The sequence below is a fragment of the Microcaecilia unicolor genome, chromosome 4 (genome assembly GCF_901765095.1).
Source record: "Microcaecilia unicolor chromosome 4, aMicUni1.1, whole genome shotgun sequence".
Classification (NCBI taxonomy): Eukaryota; Metazoa; Chordata; class Amphibia; order Gymnophiona; family Siphonopidae; genus Microcaecilia; species Microcaecilia unicolor.
This window is the reverse complement of record NC_044034.1, coordinates 374,816,934-374,840,414: the sequence shown is the minus strand read 5'-3', so window position 1 is coordinate 374,840,414 and position 23,481 is coordinate 374,816,934. Positions and strand designations below refer to the sequence as shown.

General features: G+C 44.1%; 1 protein-coding gene across 1 annotated transcript in view; it reads right to left on the bottom strand.

The window, feature by feature from the left end:
- Positions 1-21,521, bottom strand: part of IL1RAPL1 (interleukin 1 receptor accessory protein like 1) — a 455,782-nt gene extending 434,261 nt beyond the window's left edge. The window contains exon 1 of the mRNA XM_030202535.1: positions 21,416-21,521. Within this exon, the coding sequence (XP_030058395.1) occupies positions 21,416-21,521 (106 nt within the window). The remainder of the gene's footprint in view (positions 1-21,415) is intronic.
- Between the last annotated feature and the right edge of the window lie 1,960 nt (positions 21,522-23,481).

The following is a 23,481-nucleotide window of genomic DNA, read 5'->3' as shown; positions in this document are numbered from 1 at the left end:
TAGACAATAAGGTCATGAAATATGAGAACTAGAGAAGAGAATGTTCAGTTATGGGGTCAGATCTCTGGATTTAAGGTTTAGTCTTCTCTGACTTTATTTAGAATAAGGTCTGAAGACTTTTTAAAAATCTTCTCAGCCATGTACTTGTTGGGAGGTCTTTTTGGGGTTTTCCCCCGAGCGCTAAGACCATTTTACAGCAGCTGGGAAATGGACGATTTTCCTATTTTCTGAATTAATGGCCATGCACAATGGGGGAGGGATGTCCCTGCTAGATGTCTGGAGTGGTAGGATGTTCCTGAGTGGCAGGAGGCCCAGCCCATGGGAATGGTTTTGAAACAGAATGCAGGAGAGAAGAGTTGCCCTTGTAGAGAATGACAAGGGGGAAGGAGTGACAAAGGGGATAAAGGTTGGAATTATGGCCATAGAGGGGTCGTGTTCGGTTGCCTGATGGTCCTCTGCCAAGAGATCAGGATTACAAAAAGGGAAATCCTAAGTGAGGAGTGTGATCACTGGCTGTAAAGGAGGGTTGCGGTTTCTGAAAGTGGTAACCATGCGTTTGTGTGTGCTATGGGTGGGCAGAGGAGAGACCCAGCCCAGGAGCAGGGGATTGGAGCCAGGGAGAGCTCAGTCCCGAGAGCAGGGTGGATCCAGACAGGGGTCACTGCTGGCAGAGGGTCAGACCAAAGGAAGGTCTGAGCCTGCAGAGATTGGATTTGTGATGAGAAGAGGAGAAACCGCCACTGAGAGTAGCATTGTCTTACAGGATAGGCATGGACAGGTGAATTGTATCCCCTGAGGAATAGCAGAAGGATTGGATCTAAGATGGAGTTTATATGCTGTGTGGACTGCTTAATACAGGTTTCAAGTACTGCCTGCTGCACAGTTGGAAGAATTAAACTGAGTTTGCATAAGTCGTAACTACGGTGTATCTTTGAGCAGGAGGGTACAAGTGCCTTCCAAACCCCCTGATCGCTATTTCAGACCATAGACCCAACTGCCAAGCTCAACTGGAGGCAAACTGGAATGGAAGAGTGAGATGAGAGTGGCCTTGAACGTGAAACCGAACTGAACTGGCTGATCTGCTTTGGCGCATGGGTTAGACCCGGGTTACATTTACCAAAAGGAGAACAAAACTGATTTTGGGTTTTCATTGTGAATCAGGCAATCTGCATTAACTTTTGTATGAGTAATCGTTATTACAGCGATCAGAGGTAATGGCCTGGTTCAAGAGTAAAATCAACCCAACGTTACTGCTGCAAAATTTGCAGTGTCAACTTTATGTACACAGAAAATGTCAGCCACGTTGGGTTTCTAAATTGATCCCATTCAAGCTGGTAGAAAACACATTTTTCAATAAAACACAGCAGCGTCTTGGCATATTTGACTGCATATACGGAGCGTGGGATTTATTCTCAGCTTGTCATCTGTGTGATAAAAGAATTTGTGAGGCTGAAAAACAAACACACAACGTCAACATTTAGAAAGTATTTTTGGCTGAACAGCAGCCATGAGATCCTTGCCGACCCGTTCTTTCTCCTTTTTGTTTCAAGTGATTCCAGCTCTCCCGTCAATTCTTCCTTGATTAACGCTCTCCAGCAATTATTAAGGCGTATAAGTGTATTTTAGCTTCTCATCCTCACTTCCTTGGTACGGCTGCACACCTGCTGCCGCTCGAGTGTCTAATTGATAGGCAAACACACACCAGCTCTCTAATTAATCTGTTCAAGCCATGATCAGCTGCAGAGCTGTGACTCCACAGAGCTCAATATCTTGAGCAGTAAAAGGCAGAGGGAAACTGTTCTGAAAGGTTTGCCTGGGAGTAAAGGACTATTTGAAAATACACCCTGAGCATCAGTGAACTAATGCACCTTGTTCCCCAACACACACATTGGTCATCTTTCATTGCCCAGCTTTTCTTTTCTTTCTTCAAATATGTTTTAACCTTCTCTCTGACCTCATATGCAACTTTCTTTAACCTAGTTGCCTTACTTTCTAACTCCTCTTACTCTCTTACCTATCTATATGTTCCATCTTTGTTTATACCTTACGCTGTCAATTAAAATGTTCTATTGCGTATTGTGTTGACATTGTAAGTAGTAACTATGCCATACTTTGTTTTGTTAACTGAATATTTTTACTGTTGTAATTGTCTATTGCTTATGTTTGATTTTTTTTCTTCCTGTACACCGCATTGAGTGAATTCCTTCAAAAAAAGTGGTAATAAATCCTAATAAATAAATAAAAGTTTTATTTTTATGCCTCATTTGCAATTAACAGACTCAAATCTGAAAATAAGATATACCACTCTCTGAGATCAGAACGGTCTCTCCCTTGCTTTAAACAGACGTTAAAGAAGTTTTTATTTGGACAGGCTTTTGGCATTTCTTGGCTGGGTTAAGGAACCCTTTTACTAAAGGGCGGTAGGGTTGCTACCACGGTGGAATGCGGCAAGTTGGCCCTACCTCCAGGCTATCACAGAAACCCAGCGGTAGTCCTGGCCTCTGCCGCCAGAAAATACATTTTTATTTTCTACTACCGGAGGCGCTAAAAGCTCCCTCAGTAAATGTCCACTCAATGCCTTGGATTAGTAACAGCCGTTTACTACTATATAAAAAACCCTTTTATTGGGCAGTGGTAAAAGGGGGCCTTGGCACGAGACAAACCCGCGTGTCGATGCCATCGCAGGGCCTCTAACAGTTCTAAAGCCTCTTTTCCTTTTTTTACATTTATGTTTTTCAGGCCACTCTGTGCCACAACCAGTGGTTGGGAGGCGGGGATAGTGCGGGGCAGACTTATACAGTCTGTGCCAGAGCCAGTGGTGGGAAGCGGGGCTGGTGGTTGGGAGGCGGGGATAGTGCTGGGTAGACTTATACGGTCTGTGCCCTGAAGAGCACAGGTACAAATCAAAGTAGGGTATACACAAAAAAGTAGCACACGTGAGTTGTCTTGTTGGGCAGACTGGATGGACCGTGCAGGTCTTTTTCTGCCGTCATCTACTATGTTATGTTACTATGTTATAAACTTGTGTGTTTGAATTTTACTACTATGCTATTTCTTTGAACCTGTGGGTCATTCTGTCCTATCTGCATTGGAGTTCCACCGCTTTGTTTGTTGGTCATGAAAAGCGGTATATCAAAAGGGGTTTTTTCAAAAACAAAAGTTTAACAGGTACAGTAGGTATTTTTCTGTTTCTGGAAGGCTCAGAATTTTTTACAATATATATAACATAGTACCATAGTAGATGACGGCAGAAAAAGACCTGCAAGGTCCATCCAGTCTGCCCAACAAGACAACTCATATGTGCTGCTTTTTGTGTATACCCTACTTTGATTTGTACCTGTGCTCTTCAGGGCACAGACCGTATAAGTCTGCCCAGCACTATCCCCGCCTCCCAACCACCAGCCCCACCTCCCAACCACCGGCTCTGGCACAGACCGTATAAGTCTGCCCAGCACTATCCCCGCCTCCCAACCACCAGCCCCGGCACAAACCGTATAAGTCTGCCCAGCACTAGTCCCGCCTCCCACCACCAGCTCTGGCACAGACCGTATAAGTCTGCCCAGCACTATCCCCGCCTCCCAACCACCAGCCCTGCCTCCCATCACCGGCTCTGGCATATATATTATTATATATTATTATTTTTTAAGAGTTGACGTGGGACTTGAACCTGTTCAGTTGTTTGATGCAGTACCAGAGTATTGAGCGTCTGCCCCCAAGTTAACCAAGCACTGTTTTGAATATTGGCCAGTCCCCGAGTAGGTTCCGGGTCAGTCCCCAGTGTTTGGGTAACTTTCGGGTCAGCCCCAGCATTAAATATTCAGGGAACATTCAGCCCTTGGCTGTGAGCGTCATACAAGTCATGGGCTGAATATTATCCTCACGGTTATCAAGCCTGCATATTTCAAGATGTCATATTCTAGTTAATTGAAAATAACATGTATTCTTCCTTTGAATTTATTTTTATTTTTTTATTGCATTTGTATCCCACAATTTCCCACCTATTTGCAGTCTCAATGTGGATTACAGAGTTTGTTATGACATTGTCATTACATGATATCAGATACACTTAGTGTTATGTAGAGATTAAGTAAGGGAAGAGAGAAGAAAGGTGTCAGGTAGGTTAGTATGGGGGTGGACATTGATAATTGGAAGGATTGGTGAGGTAGGTTTGTGAGGCTATGGGTTCTCTTTGTAGGCCTTATTGAAGAGATGTGTCTTCAAAGATTTGCGGAAGTTGGTTATTTCGTCAATAGCTTTCAGGGTTGTGGGTAGTTCATTCCACAACTGCGTGCTTGTGTATGAGAAGGTGGTGATGTGTTTCTGCTTGTATTTTAGTCCTTTACAGCTGGGGAAGTGCAGATTGAGAAATTTGCGGGATGATCTTATGGCGTTCCTGGGAGGCAGGTCCATGAGGTTTAGCATGTATATTGGTGCGTCTGCGTGAATGATTTTGTGTACAATCGTGCATACCTTGAACGCAATGCATTCCTTGAGTGGGCGCCAGTGAAGTTTCTTTCTTAGGGGTTTTGCACTTTCGTATTTGGTTTTTTCAAATATGAGTTTGGCAGCGGTATTCTGGGCTGGTGGAGTTTTTTGATAGTTTGTTCTTTGCAGCCAGTGTACAGTGCGTTGCAGTAGTCCAGATGACTTAATACCATTGACTGTACTAGGGTACGGAATATGTATCTCGGGAAGAAAGATTTTACTCTTTTGAGTTTCCAAATGGAGTGGAACATCTTTTTCGTTGTGTTCTTCATGTGAGCATCAAGCGTGAGGTTTCAGTCAATGGTGACTCCAAGAATTTTCAGATTTTGTGCAACGGGGAGAGAGCAGTATGGTGTGGTTATGGTGGAGTAGTTGTTTTTGTTGTGTTGTGAGGTGAGTACAAGACATTGTGTTTTTTCTGCGTTGAGTTTTAGCTGGAATGCATCCGCCCAGGAGTGCATGATTTGGAGGCTTTGGTTGATCTTGTTGGTGATTTCATTTAGATCGTGTTTGAACGGGATGTAAATCGTGACATCGTCTGCGTATATGTAGGGGTTAAGGTTTTGATTGGCTAGAAGTTTGGCTAAAGGTATCATCATTAGGTTGAAGAGAGTTGGTGATAGGGGGGGATTCTTGGGGAACTCCACATTCAGGTGAATTCTGGGCTTTGTATTTTACTAATCCGTTTGGTCTCAGCTTCTTTTAACTTTTCTTGTGTTGTGATCACTCGATCTGACATCTTTTGCTTAGGTCCGCTCTATTCAGTGGTTGACAATAGTTGATTTAGAGAACAAGGACATTTCAGAGATGCTAAATGTGGCCTATGACTGAGGTTTTTCTTCTGGTGCATGTGGGACATAAATTTGGCACAGTAGTGGAGAGACTGAGGCCTGAGGAAAGGTTGACGGCTACTTTTGTTTACAAACCCCCCAGATTCTATACAATTGTGTGTACAATTCAGGTCGTATTCTGTATTGCATGTGCAACTAAACATCTTAAAAAGTCAATCAGTGCCACTAATTGCCAATTAAACTATTATTGACACTAATTGGCTTTGATTTGTATTTACATGTGTAAATTCTAATGAGCACTGCCAAATAGGGGGTATGACCATGGGTGTGGAATGGGCAGATTATGAGCATTTCTAAAAAATTATGCATCCGCTCTGCGCCTAACTTAGTTGCCAGCTTTTACACTCAGGCCCACCCAGTAGCAGCACACCTATGATGTGGCTGGCAGGGATCGCCAAGCCCCACCAGCTGAAAACTCCCAACAACTGTCCCTCCTGCATACCTTGTAAATAACAGATCTTCACCTGCAGCGAGCAGCGACTGATACATACTGCTGACACCAGCCCCACAGCCTTCCCTCTGATGTATTCTCGTTGATGCAGAAATAGGAAGTTGCATCAGAGGGAAGGGTGTGGGGCCAACATGAGCAGTGTGTATTAGTTGGTGCTCGCTGCCAGTGAAAATCTGCTATTTAAAAGGTATGCGGGGGGGGGGGGGGGGGGGAGGGAGAATGTTTGACAGACCATATGGTATGCAGGTGAGAAGGAGAGAGACTAAATCACTTGTGGGACAAAGTGGAGTTCTTCTGCCCACCCATCTTGGGCCCAGGCCCACCCAAAATTGTGTGTCTGGCTACGCCCCTGCCATGGACAATACAATATGACACAATCTGACGAAGAAACATCAAATGTATATACCGAATGCAAAAACATACTGACAACCAGAGTAGCTGTCTGAAAACAAGCCTAATATGCAAAAACCTGGAGACTCCCACAATACGCTGTGCAGCAGCATTTTGTATCACTTGCAGGGCCCTAAAACAAGATGTTGTAATATCCCAAAATAAAGCATTACAGTAACCAACATTAGACAGCAACATAGATTGTACAACAAGCCTAAAATCATACTCAGAAAACACTATGCAAACAAAGATGGATAAAAGTAACAACTGCATTGTTATTATCTATTTTATTGTTTTTCATTTTTCTCTTTAAAAATGTATGTTTTATGTTTTTATATGTTTGATATTTCTGTCATCTTGATGGATTGTTGTGGTATTGTATATATTATGGTGGAACAAACTCACCTGGCATTTTTAGTTATTTTTATTTTTAATATTTTTTGTTATTTGCTGACATTTTATTTTTTTTTATTTACTGTTATATTATGGTATCACTTAAGTATTTAGGAAGCCCCTAAAGTAGGTACAACAGCAAAACGTCGGGCATTTGATATATGGTGAAATTATGACGAACTGAAAGGGGACAGTTTTTTGTGAAGCCCTGTTTTTATCTTTGTGGCAACCTATTGTATCATATGACTTCTTTCTGTATATGCTTCTATACACATTTATTTTTGTAATAAAAATATTTTAGCTATCTGACATATGTTACGGCATATGCTTCCTTGATCACTCTGTGTATTGTTTATTGATAGTGTTGCAATTGGGTTCCCTTTCTTGCTTGTTATTACACCCTAGAACAAGAAGGTTTTACAATAACATAAAGCAGAAGAAAATGAAAAGTTACAATAATCTCAGAACAGAAAAGGGAAAGAGAAGGAAAATACAAAATTGAAAATGCAAAGTATAACTCACTAGTATGCCATTCCTAAACAGCATCCCTATTCCAGCATCTCTCCTCTTTGTCCCTGTCCCTTCGCTCCCTCCATCCTCCATGCTCATAATCTCTTTTCTGTGTCCCTTCTTGTGTCCAGCATCTCTCTCTCTCTCCCCCCCCCACCCCTGCCCACCATCCCTGCCTTATGGTCTGGCATCATTCTCTCTTTATTTCCCTCCCTCCCATTGGACCTGCATCTCTCTGTCTCCCCCATCCCTCTCCCTTTCCATCTTTCTCCCTCTCCCCCAATCTCTCTCCCTCTCTCTTGTCCACTCAGCCCCTCTAGTGTCTCTGTCTGTCTCTTTCTTTTTCTTTCCTTTGCTCCTTTCTTCAGGTCTAGCATCTCTTTCCCTTTCAGGGTGGGAAACAAATTAACTTCCCTGGATTCTAGTGCCACATGGGGCCCCAAGCCTGCTCAATGCTCCCTAGTTTTTTTTTACGGGCCCCTGAATGTCTAACACCTGCCCTGGGTGGTAAATGATAGAGGGAATACACCATAAGATAGCAGGGCCTGCCAGAGGCAGCCATCTTTATCGCTGCTGCTGTCGGTGACCCACGGTGAGTTTAGAGGACAATGGAGCAGGTGGATGGAGGGACAGATGCTAGACACATGAGGGGGGGGGGGGAGAAGAGAAGGAAAGAAAGAAAGAAAGAGAGAGAGAGAGAGAGAGAGAGATACTGAAGGCAGGGAGCAGGAAGCTGGAGAAGAAGGTAAATAGCCAAACGGTGGCCTCTACCGGTGGATGGCCACAGGCTTTTTCCCGGCAGGATCAATGGTAGCTATGCCCCTGCCCAGAGCATTGGCTTACCAACTTACATTTTAAATACAGGCAAAGTAAATATTAACCAACAGAATGAAAAAAAATATATAAAACCAAGGAAGACACTACAAATACACAATGAAAATTCTAAAACATTTAACAGACACTGAAAAGAATAAAAACAAAATCCCAATAAAAGATAAACAAAATAAATGAAAGAAAATGCTTCTATAAGAAATAAGTCTTGCATTCTGTCCTAAATGAAAAATAATTATGCCCGTGTACAAAGCCACACTTGCGGCTAGAAGTGCGGTACTGCCGACACAGCTCATTTACTTTGAATGGGATGTGTTGGTAATACCACTCGGCTTTGTAAACAGGGGGTTAGTAATTATCCTGAGTGCAATCAGCACAAAATTCCAGAGCTTTGGGCCAAACCAAGAAAAAGATTTTTTTTAAAAGCATTTCCATATTTTGTAAATTCTGGAGCTGATCGGCTTTTGAAAATTGTAGGACCAGGTATTGAAAGGGGTTATGCTTCTAAATTAGCCTCATTTCTAAATTCATGCTCTATTTCAGTAAAAATCTTAAAGGTAATAAGAAGAAAGAAAACAAATCAGAGAAAAGAAAAATATGACGATACTTTTCTTTTGGACTAATTTTATACATTAAGGGGGTCTTTTACTACGGTGCGCTAACATTTTTAGATCACACTTAAAAGTAGTATGTGCTAAACACTAGGGCCCTGTTTAATAAACCACGCTATGCGTATCTCTAAAAATACTACCACATCTTAATAAACAGGACGACTTTCCTATGAGGAAAGCCTAAAGTGGCTAGGGCTCTTCAGCTTGGAGAAAAGGCGGCTGAGGGGTGATATGATAGAGGTCTATAAAATAATGAGTGACGTGGAAAAGATAGATATGGAGCGTCTGTTTACGCTTTCCAAACATACTAGGACAAGGGGGCATGCGATGAAGCTGGAGTGCAGTAAGTTTAAAACAAATAAGAGGAAATTTTTTTTTACTCAGTGCGTAATTCGACTCTGGAATTCGTTGCCGGAGAATGTGGAAAAGGCCATAGAATGTTATTAAATGGACGTAGGGAAAAATCCACTATTCCTGGGACAAGCAGTACAAAATGCTTTGCTCCGTGGATCTTGTCGGGTGATTGTGACCTGGATTGGCCACTGTTGGAGACAGGGTGATGGGCTAGATGGGCCTTTGGTCTGTCCCAGTGTGGCAATTCTTATGTCTTAAGACACCAATAGGAATATAATGGGGTTTTGGCATTTAGCGAATGCTAATTCTTAGCAAAAGACACCTCCCCCCTTTTTCACTAGCTTTTGAAGCCAACATCTTCTTCATACGTTGCCTTTGAAAGCTCATAAAAAATGTATTAAAGTTAGTCAATAAAAAGGTATCATCTTATTTTCTTTTCTCTCTTTTCTTGTATTTATTACCTTTAAACATGGGCTAACATGACTCCCGCACAACTTGACTAAGCTTTTAAAAAGTGGCTGACAACAGGGGCGGATTTAGGCTGATAAAGTAGGTTCACCAATTTATGCGAATGAATGCCAATCTTAAATTTATAAGTATAACATTTAAGCTCTTCAATGAAGGTGAATTTTAAGATGAAACGTTAAGGAGCCCTTTTTACTAAAGTGCGTTAAGCCGTAACAGATACTTAACATAGCAATAAACCTTTACCATAAAGCACGTTAAAGTGTTTTGCAGTAATTTCCCTGTCAGCACACACTAATTAGACATTATTTCTAAAAATAATTTTGGGCAAGGAATGGGCGTGGAGCTGTTATCCAGTAGCGCATTTGTATTAGCGTGTGATAACTGAATAATCTGCGAGTCCTCAGTAATGCTGAAAGTAACCTAAGAATTCCATGTCAGCAGAGTTGCGCCAAATCTGTTATTCAGTGGTCCTTTTACTAAGGTGCACTGAAAAATGGCTTGTGGTAGTGTAAGCGCGGCTTTTCGGCATACGCAAAATCATCTTTCAGCGCACTTGTTAAAAAAATGCCTTTAAAATTTTTTTTATCAAAAATGGATATGCGGCAAAATCAAAATTGCTGCCTGTCCATTTTGGGCCTGCAACCTTACCACCAGCCATTGACCTAACGGTAAACTCTCACACGGTAACCGGCTGGTAATGACCTACACACGCCAAATTAAACTTGGCGTGCATATGATAATAAAAATTATATATCGGACATGCACCAAAAATAAAATTACCGCAAGAGACACGTGGTAGCTGAGCACTAAGTTCATTTTGGTGCACGTTGGGCGTGCATGGAGCCTTACATGGCTTAGTAAAAGAGCCCTACATTAAAGTCCGAACATCCACGCTAAACTTTGGGCAAGACCAATCTATATCATGTCTATGGCAAGTTTAAATGGTGGCACTTAAAGGTGTGTAAATATAACTATTCTGAAAAGTGTGAGCTCCTGACACACCCATTCCCCTCCCCCGTTAACACCCCCTTTCCAGTTGCTCGCGAGACAAGTTAGGTCCTCAGTTTACAGAATAGGTTGTAAGTGAAAATGCTAATTACTGCCACTTTAGTGCTTGTTAATGCTAATTATTTTGTACCATTAAGTTCCAATGTAGCACCACTTAGATAAGTCAAAAGGAAATAACAAGCTGGGTACTTATCATATCCAGCGCTACAAAATATATTTATTTTGGCACTGCCTGGTTACTGCTGGAGTCCTTAGTACCACCTCAATGGGAGGCGGTGAGGGCTCCCTCCCAAAATGGCTGCGTGGCAAATGCTTCACTTGCCGCATGGCAATTTCTTTAAAAAAAGACCCAAGAAAGACCTTTTACCAGGGGCTTAGCCAGACCTCGGCGGGAGGGGGGCCAGAGCTCAAGGTGGGGGGGCACTGTTTAGCTGCTTCCCCCTGCCGCCGACCACCCCCCCCACCACTTTGGACCCCTCCCGCTACTGCAACCCCCGCCCCGCCACTTTGGACTGGCGCTGCAACCGCACGGTACAGGACGTAAGGCATCAGAAACAGATGATCCCACAATGAAAGCGACAGTCGACCAGCGCTGAAGAAAACTCTTCGGTTGGCGGGGTTTGGGGACCCCCGCCAGCAAACAAGGTACCTGATGCAGTGGTGGGGCGGGGGGCGGGCGACAATAGCAGTCAAATGTAGAGGGGGCCAGGGCTTAATCTGTGGGGTCCCATGCCTCCATGGCCCCACGTAGCTACGCCTCTGCCCAGAGGCGTAGACTGGGGGGGGCGAGGGGGGCAATGCCCCCCCAAACGATGCGAGGTGCCGCCGCGCCATTAGTTTAAAAAAAAAAAAAAAAACACATGCAGGCACGCGCTCCTCTCCGTCTGCTTGGCTTCCCTGCCCTCTCTGTCTGCGTCCCGCCTTCCTCTGACGTCATTTCCTTTCGGGCGGGACGCGTCGCAGACAGAGAGGGCAGGGAAGCCAAGCGGACGGAGAGGAGCGTGTCCGTCTACCCCTCTCTCTTCCTCCCTCCCTCCGGCGCAGGCAGCAGTTTTTTCCAGCGTTCCTGGCAGCGGTAGCGTTGTACACGCTGCCTCTGGCTCTGCCCCGAAGCCTTCTCTTCAAGTTCCTGTTCCCGCATAGGTGGGAACAGGAACTTTAAGAGAAGGCTTCCGGGGCAGACTGAAGGCAGCGTGTACATCGCTACCGCTGCCAGGAACGCTGGAAAAAACTGCTGCCTGCGCCGGAGGGAGGGAGGAAGAGAGAGGGGTAGACGGAGTCACCATCTTGGACCTCGCGGAGAGGGGGGTTGGGGAGCAGAGGGAAGATGGATGGGACGGAGGGATGGTGAGCAGAGGGAAGGAACAGAAGATGGATGGGACTGGGAGCGTTGGGAGCAGAGGGAAGGACCAGGAGATGGATTGGACTGGGAGGGGTGGGGAGCAGAGGGAAGGAACAGAAGATGGATAGGACTGGGAGCGTTGGGAGCAGAGGGAAGGACCAGGAGATGGATTGGACTGGGAGGGGTGGGGAGCAGAGGGAAGGAACAGAAGATGGATGGGACTGGGAGCGTTGGGAGCAGAGGGAAGGACCAGGAGATGGTTGGGACTGGGAGGGGTGGGGAGCAGAGGGAAGGAACAGAAGATGGATGGGACTGGGAGCGTTGGGAGCAGAGGGAAGGACCAGGAGATGGTTGGGACTGGGAGGGGTGGGGAGCAGAGGGAAGGAGCAAGAGATGGATGGGACTGGGAGGGTGGGGAGCAGAGGGAAGCCTACTGGAAAGAAGACACTGCATAAAACAGAAGACACTGGGATCAAAGCGAATAGAAAAACTAAATGATCAGACAACAAAGGTAAATAAAAGTATTTTATTCATAATTTATTAATTGAAATGTGTCAGCTTTTTGAAATGTGCATCTGTGATATTTTGCCTGTAAATTTCATTTCCTTCCTCCATATTAGCATATTCATTTGCATATGTATATATGCAAATGATATGCTAATATGCTCCGCCCATTCTTTGCCCCCCCAAATGAAACAGTCAAACTACGCCTATGCCTCTGCCTTTTACACACGCAGTATAAAGTAGCCTCGGCATCTATCAAAAACACGCCAGCACAGGCCCCCTTTTGCCGCAGTTTGGTAAAAGGAGCTCTATGTTATGTGTGTGACTGGAATCGCAATTGCATACCATTTAAAGAATTTGAGGGGTAAGGGCTCCTGTGTTAATTCATTGCAAGATCCATGTGCTAATGGAAAAATTAGCACAGAATCTGCAAAAAAAAAAAAAAAAAGAAAATCCTGAAAAATATGATCTAGGTGCACAGGAAATGTCCCCCATTAAAATGTGTTAAACCCATATATTTTTTATTTAATCAAGGTCTATATTAATTCCTGTAAGAGAACAATAGGGAACTAAGAGACCCTTTTACTAAGGCGCATACAACACGCGTGAAATTAGAACTACCGCCCGGCTACCACATGCCCCGGGTGGTAATTCTAACTTTGACAAGCATTCAAAAATGCGCAGCAGAAAATAATTTCTATTTTCTACTGTGTGGTGCTAACCGGGCAGTATTCACCAGTGTACATGTGCTGACGATTACCGGCCAGTTAACACGTGAGACCTTACCGCTAATTCAACGGGGGGCGTAAGGTCTCAGGCCCAAAATGGACACGCACTGGTTTTTATTTTGCCGCACGGCCATTTTTGTCCAAAAAAAATTTCTTTTTTGCAGGCGCGCTGAAAAATGGAGCTGCTTACACCAGCTGAATTAATTTTAGGATTATTTCCAGCCCCCGAGACACCCCCAGACCAAATGGAGGTATCTCGAGCACAGGAACCTCCCTAAAGCTGCTTTTAATATATTCACCTCGTATACCTGAACTCCTTACTTACCAGAGCTGTGTACTAGCTCATAAGTAGCCAAAAACACATACTAAATATAATCAAGAGTATAAGAAGGTATCTTTTATTTCTTAGGCATCAAGTATAGTTACCATTAGCCATTGGTCTGCAGACAGAAGTTACAGAACACTATTTGTCATTAGAAATACCATTCAATTGGTTACAGGAATGTAATATTCCAGCTGCAAACAGGGGCTATCTGGGTTTTAGTCTAATGTGATATATTTTAAAACGGGCTCATTTTCAAAGCACTTAGCCTCCCAAAGCTCCATAGAAACCTATGGAACTTAGCCTCCCAAAGTGCTTTGAAAATATGCCTCTTTATCACTCAAAGGTATTCATGGGAAAGCAACACACACTGCAGGCCGTTTTTCGGTACACCTTAGTAAAAAGACTCCTAATTTAACAGATCAGCTTTGTTATTTTTAATATTGGGCCCTTAATTTCTACAGCAAGCATATCAAATCAATCTCTCTGTTAAACATGAGCAAGGTGAAAACAAAATGCCATTTGCGAGAGAAAACAATTTTCCTTAGTGCTCTAATGATATGAGCCGGGGAGGACAAGGATACCAGCAGTGCATACAGTTAATCAATGATAATCCTGCAGTCAGAAATCTTTGGCAGAGAAGAGAGTATTGTGGGATGCTATAATTTTATGGATTCCTCCTTGCATGCTACTTCCCCCCCTCCCCCTCCACACCCTTAAAATCATTTCAACCAGCCATGACCCCTTCTGTTACTGGGTCACATCAGTTACTGTAAATTACTGTTAAGGATCAATTCATTCCACACTGATAATTACTTCATGCCAAAGCTTTTTAGAAAGCCAGAGCTTTACAAACCATGAAATGAGTGGACCAGGGGACAAAATGCAGTAGATTTACACTAGATTTGTCCATAATTCAGTCTGAACATTCCTATGAACAAGCAGCAGGAAATATACAGGGCCAAACATCCTCGGTTTCATTTTACTTTGGACTTTTTCTTGATTGTGGGATACTTTTTTGAATTTATTCCACTTGTTTGCTTTAATAAAAAGTCTTTGAACCTTCATGAAAACTGGAAATCATGGTAATTCATATCTTTAGGGGTTCAGTGCTCAAAAGGTGGCCAAAACCGAGATGCTGGGATGCTGTGCACTGAGGGGTCCCATTATCAAGCTGCAGGAAAAAGGGCCCTGCACTAGGGTCGGGGGTAAAAAGCCCCCAGACAAACATGGCCAAGTGCTAAGAGAACTCTTACCACATCTGCCATGCGGCAGGGAGTCCTTACTGTCCCTCTCTGAGGTGGAAATAAGGGCTCCTGTGTTAACCCCGCAGTAACCAGGAAGCATGCAGCGATGCCCGATTACCGCCGGGTTATCGCCATGCAGGGGTGTAGCCAGACTTCGGTGGGAGGGGGTCCAGGGGCACATTTGAGCCCCCTCGGCGCTGCCGACCCCCCCTCCACCACCAACTTTGACCCTCCTGCCGATGACCCTCTCAATCTCCCCTCCCACCGCCAACCCTCCCCCGCTGTCGCCTACCTTTGCTGGCGGAGGACCCCAGCCCCCGCCAGCCGAGGTCCTCTTCTTCCTTCGTTCTGTTTCGACGTCAGACTCAGAAATAGAACAAAGGAAGAAGAGGACCTCGGCTGGTGGGGGCTGGGGTCCCCCGCCAGCAAAGGTAGCAGACGGCAACGGTGGGTTGGCGGCGGGTTGGCAGCGGGAGGGGGGGTTGAGAGGGTCATCGACAGGGGGGTCCAGGGCCAAATCTACAGGGGCCCAGGCCCCCGTGGCCCCACGTAGCTACACCCCTGCTGCCATGCAAGATATTTCTGGGGCTTTTCTTTTTCTCCCGGAAATGGCGCGCTCAGGGAGGAACTACCATTAGTGGCCACAATGGGCTGGCGGTAATCTCGATTTAGTCCTGATTGGGCTTACCGACTCTTTGTAAAAGACCCCCTAAGTTTGATTTCTAGAATGGCGATTGTGCGTACAGCTGCCGTTACAGAATCCTAGTATCAGTTTGCATTTACACGCCTAACATCACGTCAGCTCAGTGGCTGGTGTAAATACTCGCTCATAGGACTGGGGGAGGGGGAATTAAAGCAAGCTATAACCCATAAGCGTAACTACCTGACACGTCCCTGACCTGCTCATGCCCCTCCCAGGTCCTCATCTCCCTTGAATTAGTCTACTCTGGAATCTGAGCTTATAACGTCTAAAATAACTACTAAGTCCATTTATATGTATGAATGCTAATTGTTGCCAATTAGTGTCAAGGCCAATTGTAGGCAATAATTCACTGTTAACTCCAATTACCAGCCAATTACTGAATTAAGTTATGCGCACAACTGGTCTTATTCAATCACTTACGTACACTACTTGGAAATTTCAGTGTGCAAGTTTATAAAATTAGGGGGTTAATTTGCTAAATTTAATTTACTTTTAGGAATTCTTTTCTTTCAGTGGAATGTACGAGGGCTAATTAACTAGATCTCATTGCATAAAATGGGAGCTGTGGTAAAATAATTTCTCTCAATATTGAGAGAATGGACATCCCAATGGCAGGTAATGTTTAATGTGAGCAAGTGCAAAATGATGCATGTGGAACCCAAATTAAAGCTACCAGTACAGGGTTCCCAGTTAGGAGTCACTGCCCAGGAAAAGAATCGAGGTGTTATCATTGATGATACGTTGAAACCATCTGCTCAGTGTGCTGCTGTGCTAAGAAAGCAAACAGAATGTTAGGAACTATTAGGAAAGGAATGAAAACAAAATGAGGATATTATAATGCCTCTGTATCGCACCATGGTGCAACCGTACCTCGAATATTGTGTTCAATTCTGGTCACCACACCTCCAAAAAGATATAGTGGAATTAGAAAAGGTACAGAGAAGGGCGACGAAAATGATAAAGCGGATGGGACGACTTCCCTATGAGGAAAGGCTAAAGTGGCTAGGGCTCTTCAGCTTGGAGAAAAGACGGCCGAGGAGATATGATAAAAGACTATAAAATAATGAGTGGAGCTGAACGGGTAGAGGTGAGTTGCTTGTTTATGCGTTCCAAAACTACTAGGACTAAGGGGCACGCAATGAAGTTACAAAGTAGTAAATTTAATATTAATCACAGAACATATTTCTTCACTCAACGTGTAATTAAACTCTGGAATTCGTTGCTAGAGAATGTGGTAAAAGTAGTTAGCCTAGTGGGGTTTAAAAAAAGTTTGGATAACTTCCTAAAAGAAAAGTCCATAAGCCATTTTTAAGATGGATTTGGGGAAAATCCAAGGCTTATTTCTAGGATAAGCAGTATAAAATGTTTTGTACTTTTTTGGGATCTTGCCAGGTATTTGTGACCTGGATTGGCCACTGATGGAAACAGGATGCTGGGCTTGATGAACCTTTGGTCTGTCCCAGTATAGCAACACTTATGTTCTTATGTCTGAAGTAGCCAGGTTTTGATGTCATGGGGAGCAGACTTTTGTAAAATAGGTTCCGGTTGGTGTCGGATAGGCAGCAGTGCCGGGGTTGTTGCTCAGGTGTCATGGCTGTGGCAGGCAATGATTAATACAGGCTGCCTCTTTTTGCAACCTGCCTATGAGAAAACAGGAAGCTACATCAGGAGGCAGGATGCAGCAGAGATCCCTGGACTAGCCAGAAAAGGCAACCTGTCTTCTTAACTTACAAGTAAAAATATTCAAATTGTAACCATCACCTCAGGAACATCACACACACTCCTTCCACTGCTAGACACTTTGTTTAAATCAGATAGACTTTTGTTTATGTGGTGACTCTACAGGATGAGGAGACCACTAGTCCTGAGCATTTTTATTTTGGTTGACAAGGAGAGGCATAATTGAACGAAAACGCCTATCTCCATGGGCGTTTATCTCCGAGAACGGGTCCGTGAAGGGGCGGACCGAACCGTATTTTGGGAAAAAATAGACGCCCATGTGTTATTCAACAATGTGTGAGCTGGGCGTTTTTGTTTTTCAGCGATAATAGAAAATGAAAGCGCCCAGCTCAAAAACGAATAAATCCAAGACATTTATTCGTGGGAGGGGCCAGGATTCGTAGTGCACTGGTCCCCCTCACATGCCAGGACATCAACCGGGCACCCTAGGGGGCACTTTTACAAAACCAAAAAAACAGGTAAAAGAGCTCCCAGGTGCATAGCACCCTTCCCTTGTGTGTTGAGCCCCCCAAATCCCCCTCAAAACCCACTGCCCACAAGTCTACACCATTACTATAGCCCTAAGGGGTGAAGGGGGGCACCTACATGTGGGTACAGTGGGTTTGGGGGGGTTGGACGACTAATAAGCATTAAGCAGCACAATTGTAACAGGTAGGGGGGATGGGCCTGGGTCCACCTGCCTGAAGTCCACTGCACCCCCTAACAACTCCTCCAGTGACCTGCATACTGCTGCCAGGGAGCTGGGTATGACATTTGAGGGTGAAAATAAAAATGTGTGAAACATCATTTTTTTGTGGTGGGAGGGGGTTAGTGACCACTGGGGGAGTCAGGGGAGGTCATCCTCGATTCCCTCCAGTGGTCATCTGGTCATTTAGGGCACTTTTTGGGGCCTTATTCGTGAAAAAACAGGGTCCAGGAAAAGTGTCCTAAATTCTAGCTAAAAACGCATACTTTCTTACCATTATCAGTGAAATGCGCCCATCTTTGTTCGGCAGATAACCACGCCCCAGTTCCGCCTTCGCCACACCTCTGACACGCCCCCATAAACTTTGTCCGCATCCGCGACGGAGTGCAGTTGAAAACGTCCAAAAATCGGCTTTCGATTATACCGCTTTATTCGTTTTTGTGAGATAAACGTCCATCTCCCGATTTAGGTCGGAACTTGGGCGTTTTTCTCGTTCGATTATAAGCAGGAAGGGCCACCAAAGGTGGCCCTTGCTCCAAAGCCTACTTTAAAATAGGGCCAGCCACAAAACCTGCAAAATGACAATCAAAATCTATACTGAAAGCTTACAACACCGTAACGGCCCTAACCCACCTATGAAAAGACAGTGTTGCAAATATTACCCTGGACACTAGAGCAGTGTTTCCCAAGTTGGTCCTGGAGTACCCCCTTGCCAGTCAGGTTTTCAGGATACCCACAATAAATATGAATGAAAGAGATTTGCATATAATGGAGGTAGTATACACAAATCAATTTCATGCATAGTCATTGTGGATATCCTGAAAACTTAACTGGCAGAGCTCTGTGATTAAGTCTTGATCAACATCTGTCATTTGAAATTCAAACATCAGCACTCATGTCAAAAGAATTACGATCATTATGACAGCTACGAAGGCTAAGATCTTATTTTCGAAACATGCATTTCGCATAGTGGTTCATTGCTTAGTAATGTCTCAGTTAGACTATTGCAATGCTGCATAAACTGGATATAGGGGATTTGTTTAAAAAAAAAACAACCCTACAAATGACACAAAACAGTGCTGCACGTTTAATCTGTCATGCAACATGATATGATCATGTCACTCTTTCGTTGCGATTACTGCATTGACTGTCAATCCAAGCCAGGGTCATTTTTAAGGCCTGTGTGTTTGTGTAACAGATTCTCTATGGATTATATCCCCAAGCGACAAATTTACATTTTACAAAACAGGTACATCTCAGTCCTTCCAAAGTTTTAAATAAAAATACATTTTTCTTTTCTGTCGTCTGGGAATTTAATTTTCTAATTGGACTGTCCCAGTCTTTTTTCCACATTCCATGAGTCCAAATTCTTTTCTAGGTTGGCTTTTCCATTTCTTCTGTCTCCTTTTTCCTTCCTTTCCATCTCTACATCTGTCTGGCACTCATATTTTGTTTTATGTCTCCCTCCTCCACACACACACACTTTTCTCTTCTTTGCATTTATATCCACCCACTCTCTATCTCTCTCAACTTCTAGTCCGTAGTCTTCTTTTCAGTTCTCATCTACCTACTGGATTTTCCTATCTCCCTCTCCAGCACTCCCTTGGTCCCTCTATTTCTCCTTCCTCAGTCTCATAACCCTCCATCTTTCACCTGCTTCCTTACTCCCCCCATCCCCATCCCCTGTACTCACCCGCTCAGCCCTAACTTACCCTTCTCTAGTGCCTCATCCCCTCACCAGCCCAAGCTCCAGCTCCATCCCTGTCTCTCCTTCCTTCCCTTGCCTCCAGGCCATTCTTTCTCTTACCCTATACTCCCCCATGGCCTATTGCCTCTCTTTCACCATCTTTTCAATCCCATTTCTACCCTCACTCAACCCCTTTCTCCCATACTGGTAATCATAAAATGATTTGCCTATCAATGTTTGTAGTAGGTTGCCAAATGGTCACCAGGTTTCAGATCTGCTGCCCTTCCCACTACAGCCATCCAGGGTTTCTCTGCTCCCTCAGCCATCTAGGACCTCTTCTCTCTCTCTCTCTCTCTCTCATGGCCCCATCCAACATCACCCCACTGTCCCTTTGATGCCCCTCACCATCTAACATCACCCCTCTCTCTTCCCTATGTAACATCGCCCTTCTGTCTCTAAAACTCCCAGCATCCGCAATTACCATCTCTCTCCTCCATTCAGCATTACCTATTTGTCCCCAATACTCCTGTCTCTCTCTGTTTGACCATTCCTCATCATCAACATTGTCTGATCTCTGAGCCCATATGCCATGCGCCCTCCCTGCCCATTTTCAAGTCCTTACTCAAGGCCCATCTCTTCTCCCTTGCTTTTGGCGCCTAACCACCTTCCCCATTCCTGTTACCTACACTGACTACGTAGTCTGTTACCGTTAGATTGTAAGCTCTCTCGAGCAGGGACTGTCCCTCCCCGTGTTTAAACTTGTACAGCGCTGCGTAACCCTGGCAGCGCTATAGAAATGCTAAGTAGTAGTAGTAGTGTTCCCCTCACAACACCACCACACTGTGTCAGAGGGAGCATCACAAGACACTTTTACTGAGAGTCAGGCTTTATATTATAGTCTATGCAGAAAACGTTCATCATTTTAGAGACAGATTTACCCATCTAGTGTACAGCAGTTTCGTTACCCTGGGGCACGTTTGCATACAGCTCTAATGGATGTAATAACTATGCACCGAAGTATGTGGAATTGCTTTTATTTTCAATCTCTCTTGCCCCCCAGCAAAAATAAACACAAACAATAACACTTCTGTTTTCTTTGCTAGAAACTTTTGAGAGTGCAGAAATGGGATCTCCTCCCTCTCCCTCATAGGCAGCACATTGAGGTAGGAGCACTAGAGCCATAGCCTGACCAATATTTTGCCCTCCAGAGCATTCTCAAGTAGAGAGCTCGGGGGTTTGAGCTGCAGCTATTTGGCCCCTCCAGTCACAAAGGTGATCCACTGCCCATGATCTCCCTGTGGGTACCGAGAGGGGCCGAGAGCAAAATACACCGAGACCCAGAATCGGGGTCCAGTCTTTTGTCCCAGAACACTGCAATCATATCCTGATGAATATGAAACTCAAACCTTTAGCTTACACGAGTACTTCAGGAGTATCAGACTGAAAAAGCCATTTGATTGATTTAGTAACTTCAGAAAATCTGTTGTGTCCTTCAGTTCCCTCTCATGGTAAAAGCAAGAGATGTTCATTATTGATTTTACTAGGTGAAGAAATTGTTCATCTCTTTTACTCCATTAGACCTGGCTTGAACAGAGTGAAAAAACAATCACAAATGTCAAGGGCACCAATGGGATCCCTGCGAAAGCCTGCAGCAGGGTCACACTAAGCAGAGTTAGAGAAAGCTGTTGCCATAGTTGATTCCTAACTCGATGTTACAAAAACCGAAGGACCTCTAATCTCATAGTTTAGCCTGGACCTCTTATGTTTTCACCATTGGACTTTCAGCTGATTTTGGTTAAAGTGTGAGCCCTTTTATTAGCTAATCTGAATTTATTTTTAGAATAGAGAAAAATTTGGCATGAAAGAGGAAACCAAGATGGCACATTAATGACATGCTGAGTTGGAGCTTTTTACTTGCTGTCTTGATCTTCATTCCTTTGGGATGGTAAGCCAGAAAGTGTCACCGAGATTTGGCTCCCTCCCTTCCTCTTGGATGGGTGGTGGGGGGGGGGGGGGGTGTATGCAGCAAATTACTATCCCCTTTTACTTGGGCTCCAGCAGAAACACAACTTCTTTGGAGTCCACTGTGAGACATGTAATTTTACCTGTCCTAAAGGAGATTGATGTCTTGCTCAGCCCAGAGAGGTGCATTTGTTTGCCATCAAGCTTGTCTGAGTCGGCATTGGAAGGTGGTGCTTCATACTCAGCCATGGAGAGAAATATTTTGGCAGTAAAGGTTTCTGTGCCTCTCATTATGTCACCTACTGGAAACTGAGCAGCAGACCACTATAGTCCCTGCAGGAAGCTGAAGATTTGCTGGTGATGTTTCAGGGAAGAAAGGTGAACTATTCCCCTCAAGAAGTGAGAACCATGATTGTACAACTCAAGCTAAATCAGTTACTGTTATATTGGATGTTACTCAGTCAGTTAGTTAGATAGAGAGTATATTGGTTATTCTTATAGAATCTGGCCTGGATTTTATGAAAGAACAGATCAGGCCATTAGGGATGTCAACAGAGTACTTCGGTGAGCAGAGATGACATAGTTGAGCAAAATGTTTCCAGCTTGGAGACCTATAAGAACACGAGAATAGCCAAATTGGAGCAGACTAATGGTCCATCAAGTCCAGTATCCTGCTCCCAACAGTGGCCAATCCAAGGTTTGGATAGATTCCTAAAAGAAAAGTCCATAAGCCATTATTAAGATGGACTTGGGGAAAACCCACTGCTTATTTCTAGGCTAAGCAGCATAAAATGTATTGTACTGTTTTGGGATCTTGCCAGGTACTTGTGACCTGGATTGGCCACTGTTGGAAACAGGATGATGGGCTTGATGGGCTTGATGGACCTTCGTTCTGTCCCTGTATGGCAACGCTTATGTGCTAACCCAGATACGCTAACCGCTGTTACCACATCCTCTGATAATGAATTCCAAAGATTAACTATTCATTGAGTGAAAACATATTTCCTATTTATTTTAAAAGTATTACTATATAACTTCACTGAGCTCCCCCTAGTCTTTTTATTTTTTGAGAGAATAAACAATCGATTCACATTTACCCATTTTACACCATTCAGGATTTTGTAGATCTCTATCATATCCTCCCTCAGTTGTCTTTTTTCCAAGCTGAAGAGACCTAACCTCTTTAGCCTTTCCTCATATGAGAGGAGTTCCATCCCCTTAATCATGTTGGTCACCCTTCTTTGAATGTTTTCTAATTTGACTATATCTTTTTTAAGACACATTGACTTTAGAGGCTACCTTACTTAAAAATTGACAGATGACATGTAGAAGGATGGAAACCTTTGAGAACTACACCAAGAAGCTTAGGGGAAAGTGGGGTTTCCCAGGGGTCTGTGCTAGGACTGCTACTTTTTAACATATTTATAAATGATCTAGAGATGGGAGTAACTAGCAAGATAATTGAATTTGCTGATGACACAAAGTTATTCAAAGTTGTTAAATCACAAGAGGACTGTGAAAAATTGCAAGAGGACCTTATGAGACTGGGAGACTGGGCGTCTAAATGGCAGATGACATTTAATGTGAACAAGTGCAAAGTGATGCATGTGGGAAAGAGGAACCCGAATTATAGTTGTGTATTTAATGCAAGGCTCCACGTTAGGAGCCACTAACCAAGTAAGGGATCTAGACGTCATCGTTGATGATACGTCAAAGCTCTCTGCTCAGTGTGCTGTGGTGGCTAAGAAAGTAAATAGAATGTTAGGTATTATTAAGAAAGGAATGGAAAATAAAAAGGAGGACGTTATAATGTCTTTGTATCTCTTCATGGTGCGGCCGCACCTCGAATACTGTGTGCAATTTTGGTCACTGAATATCAAAAAAGATATAGTGGAATTAGAAAAGGTGCAGAGAAGGACAACGAAAATGATAAAGGGGATGGGACGACTTCCCTATGAGGAAAGGCTGAAGTGGTTAGTGCACTTCACCTTGGAGAAAGACAGCTGAGGAGAGATATGATGAAGGACTATAAAATGAGTGGAATGGATCAGGTAGACGTGGGCTGGGCTTGATGGATCTTTGGTCTGTCCCAGTGTGGCAATACTTATGGGACCCTTTTATGAAGTTGTAGTAAGCACTAAAACCACTCCTGCAGGTTGTACTCAAAAGCGCAGATGCCAACACTTCCAACGGGGCACCTATTTTTAGC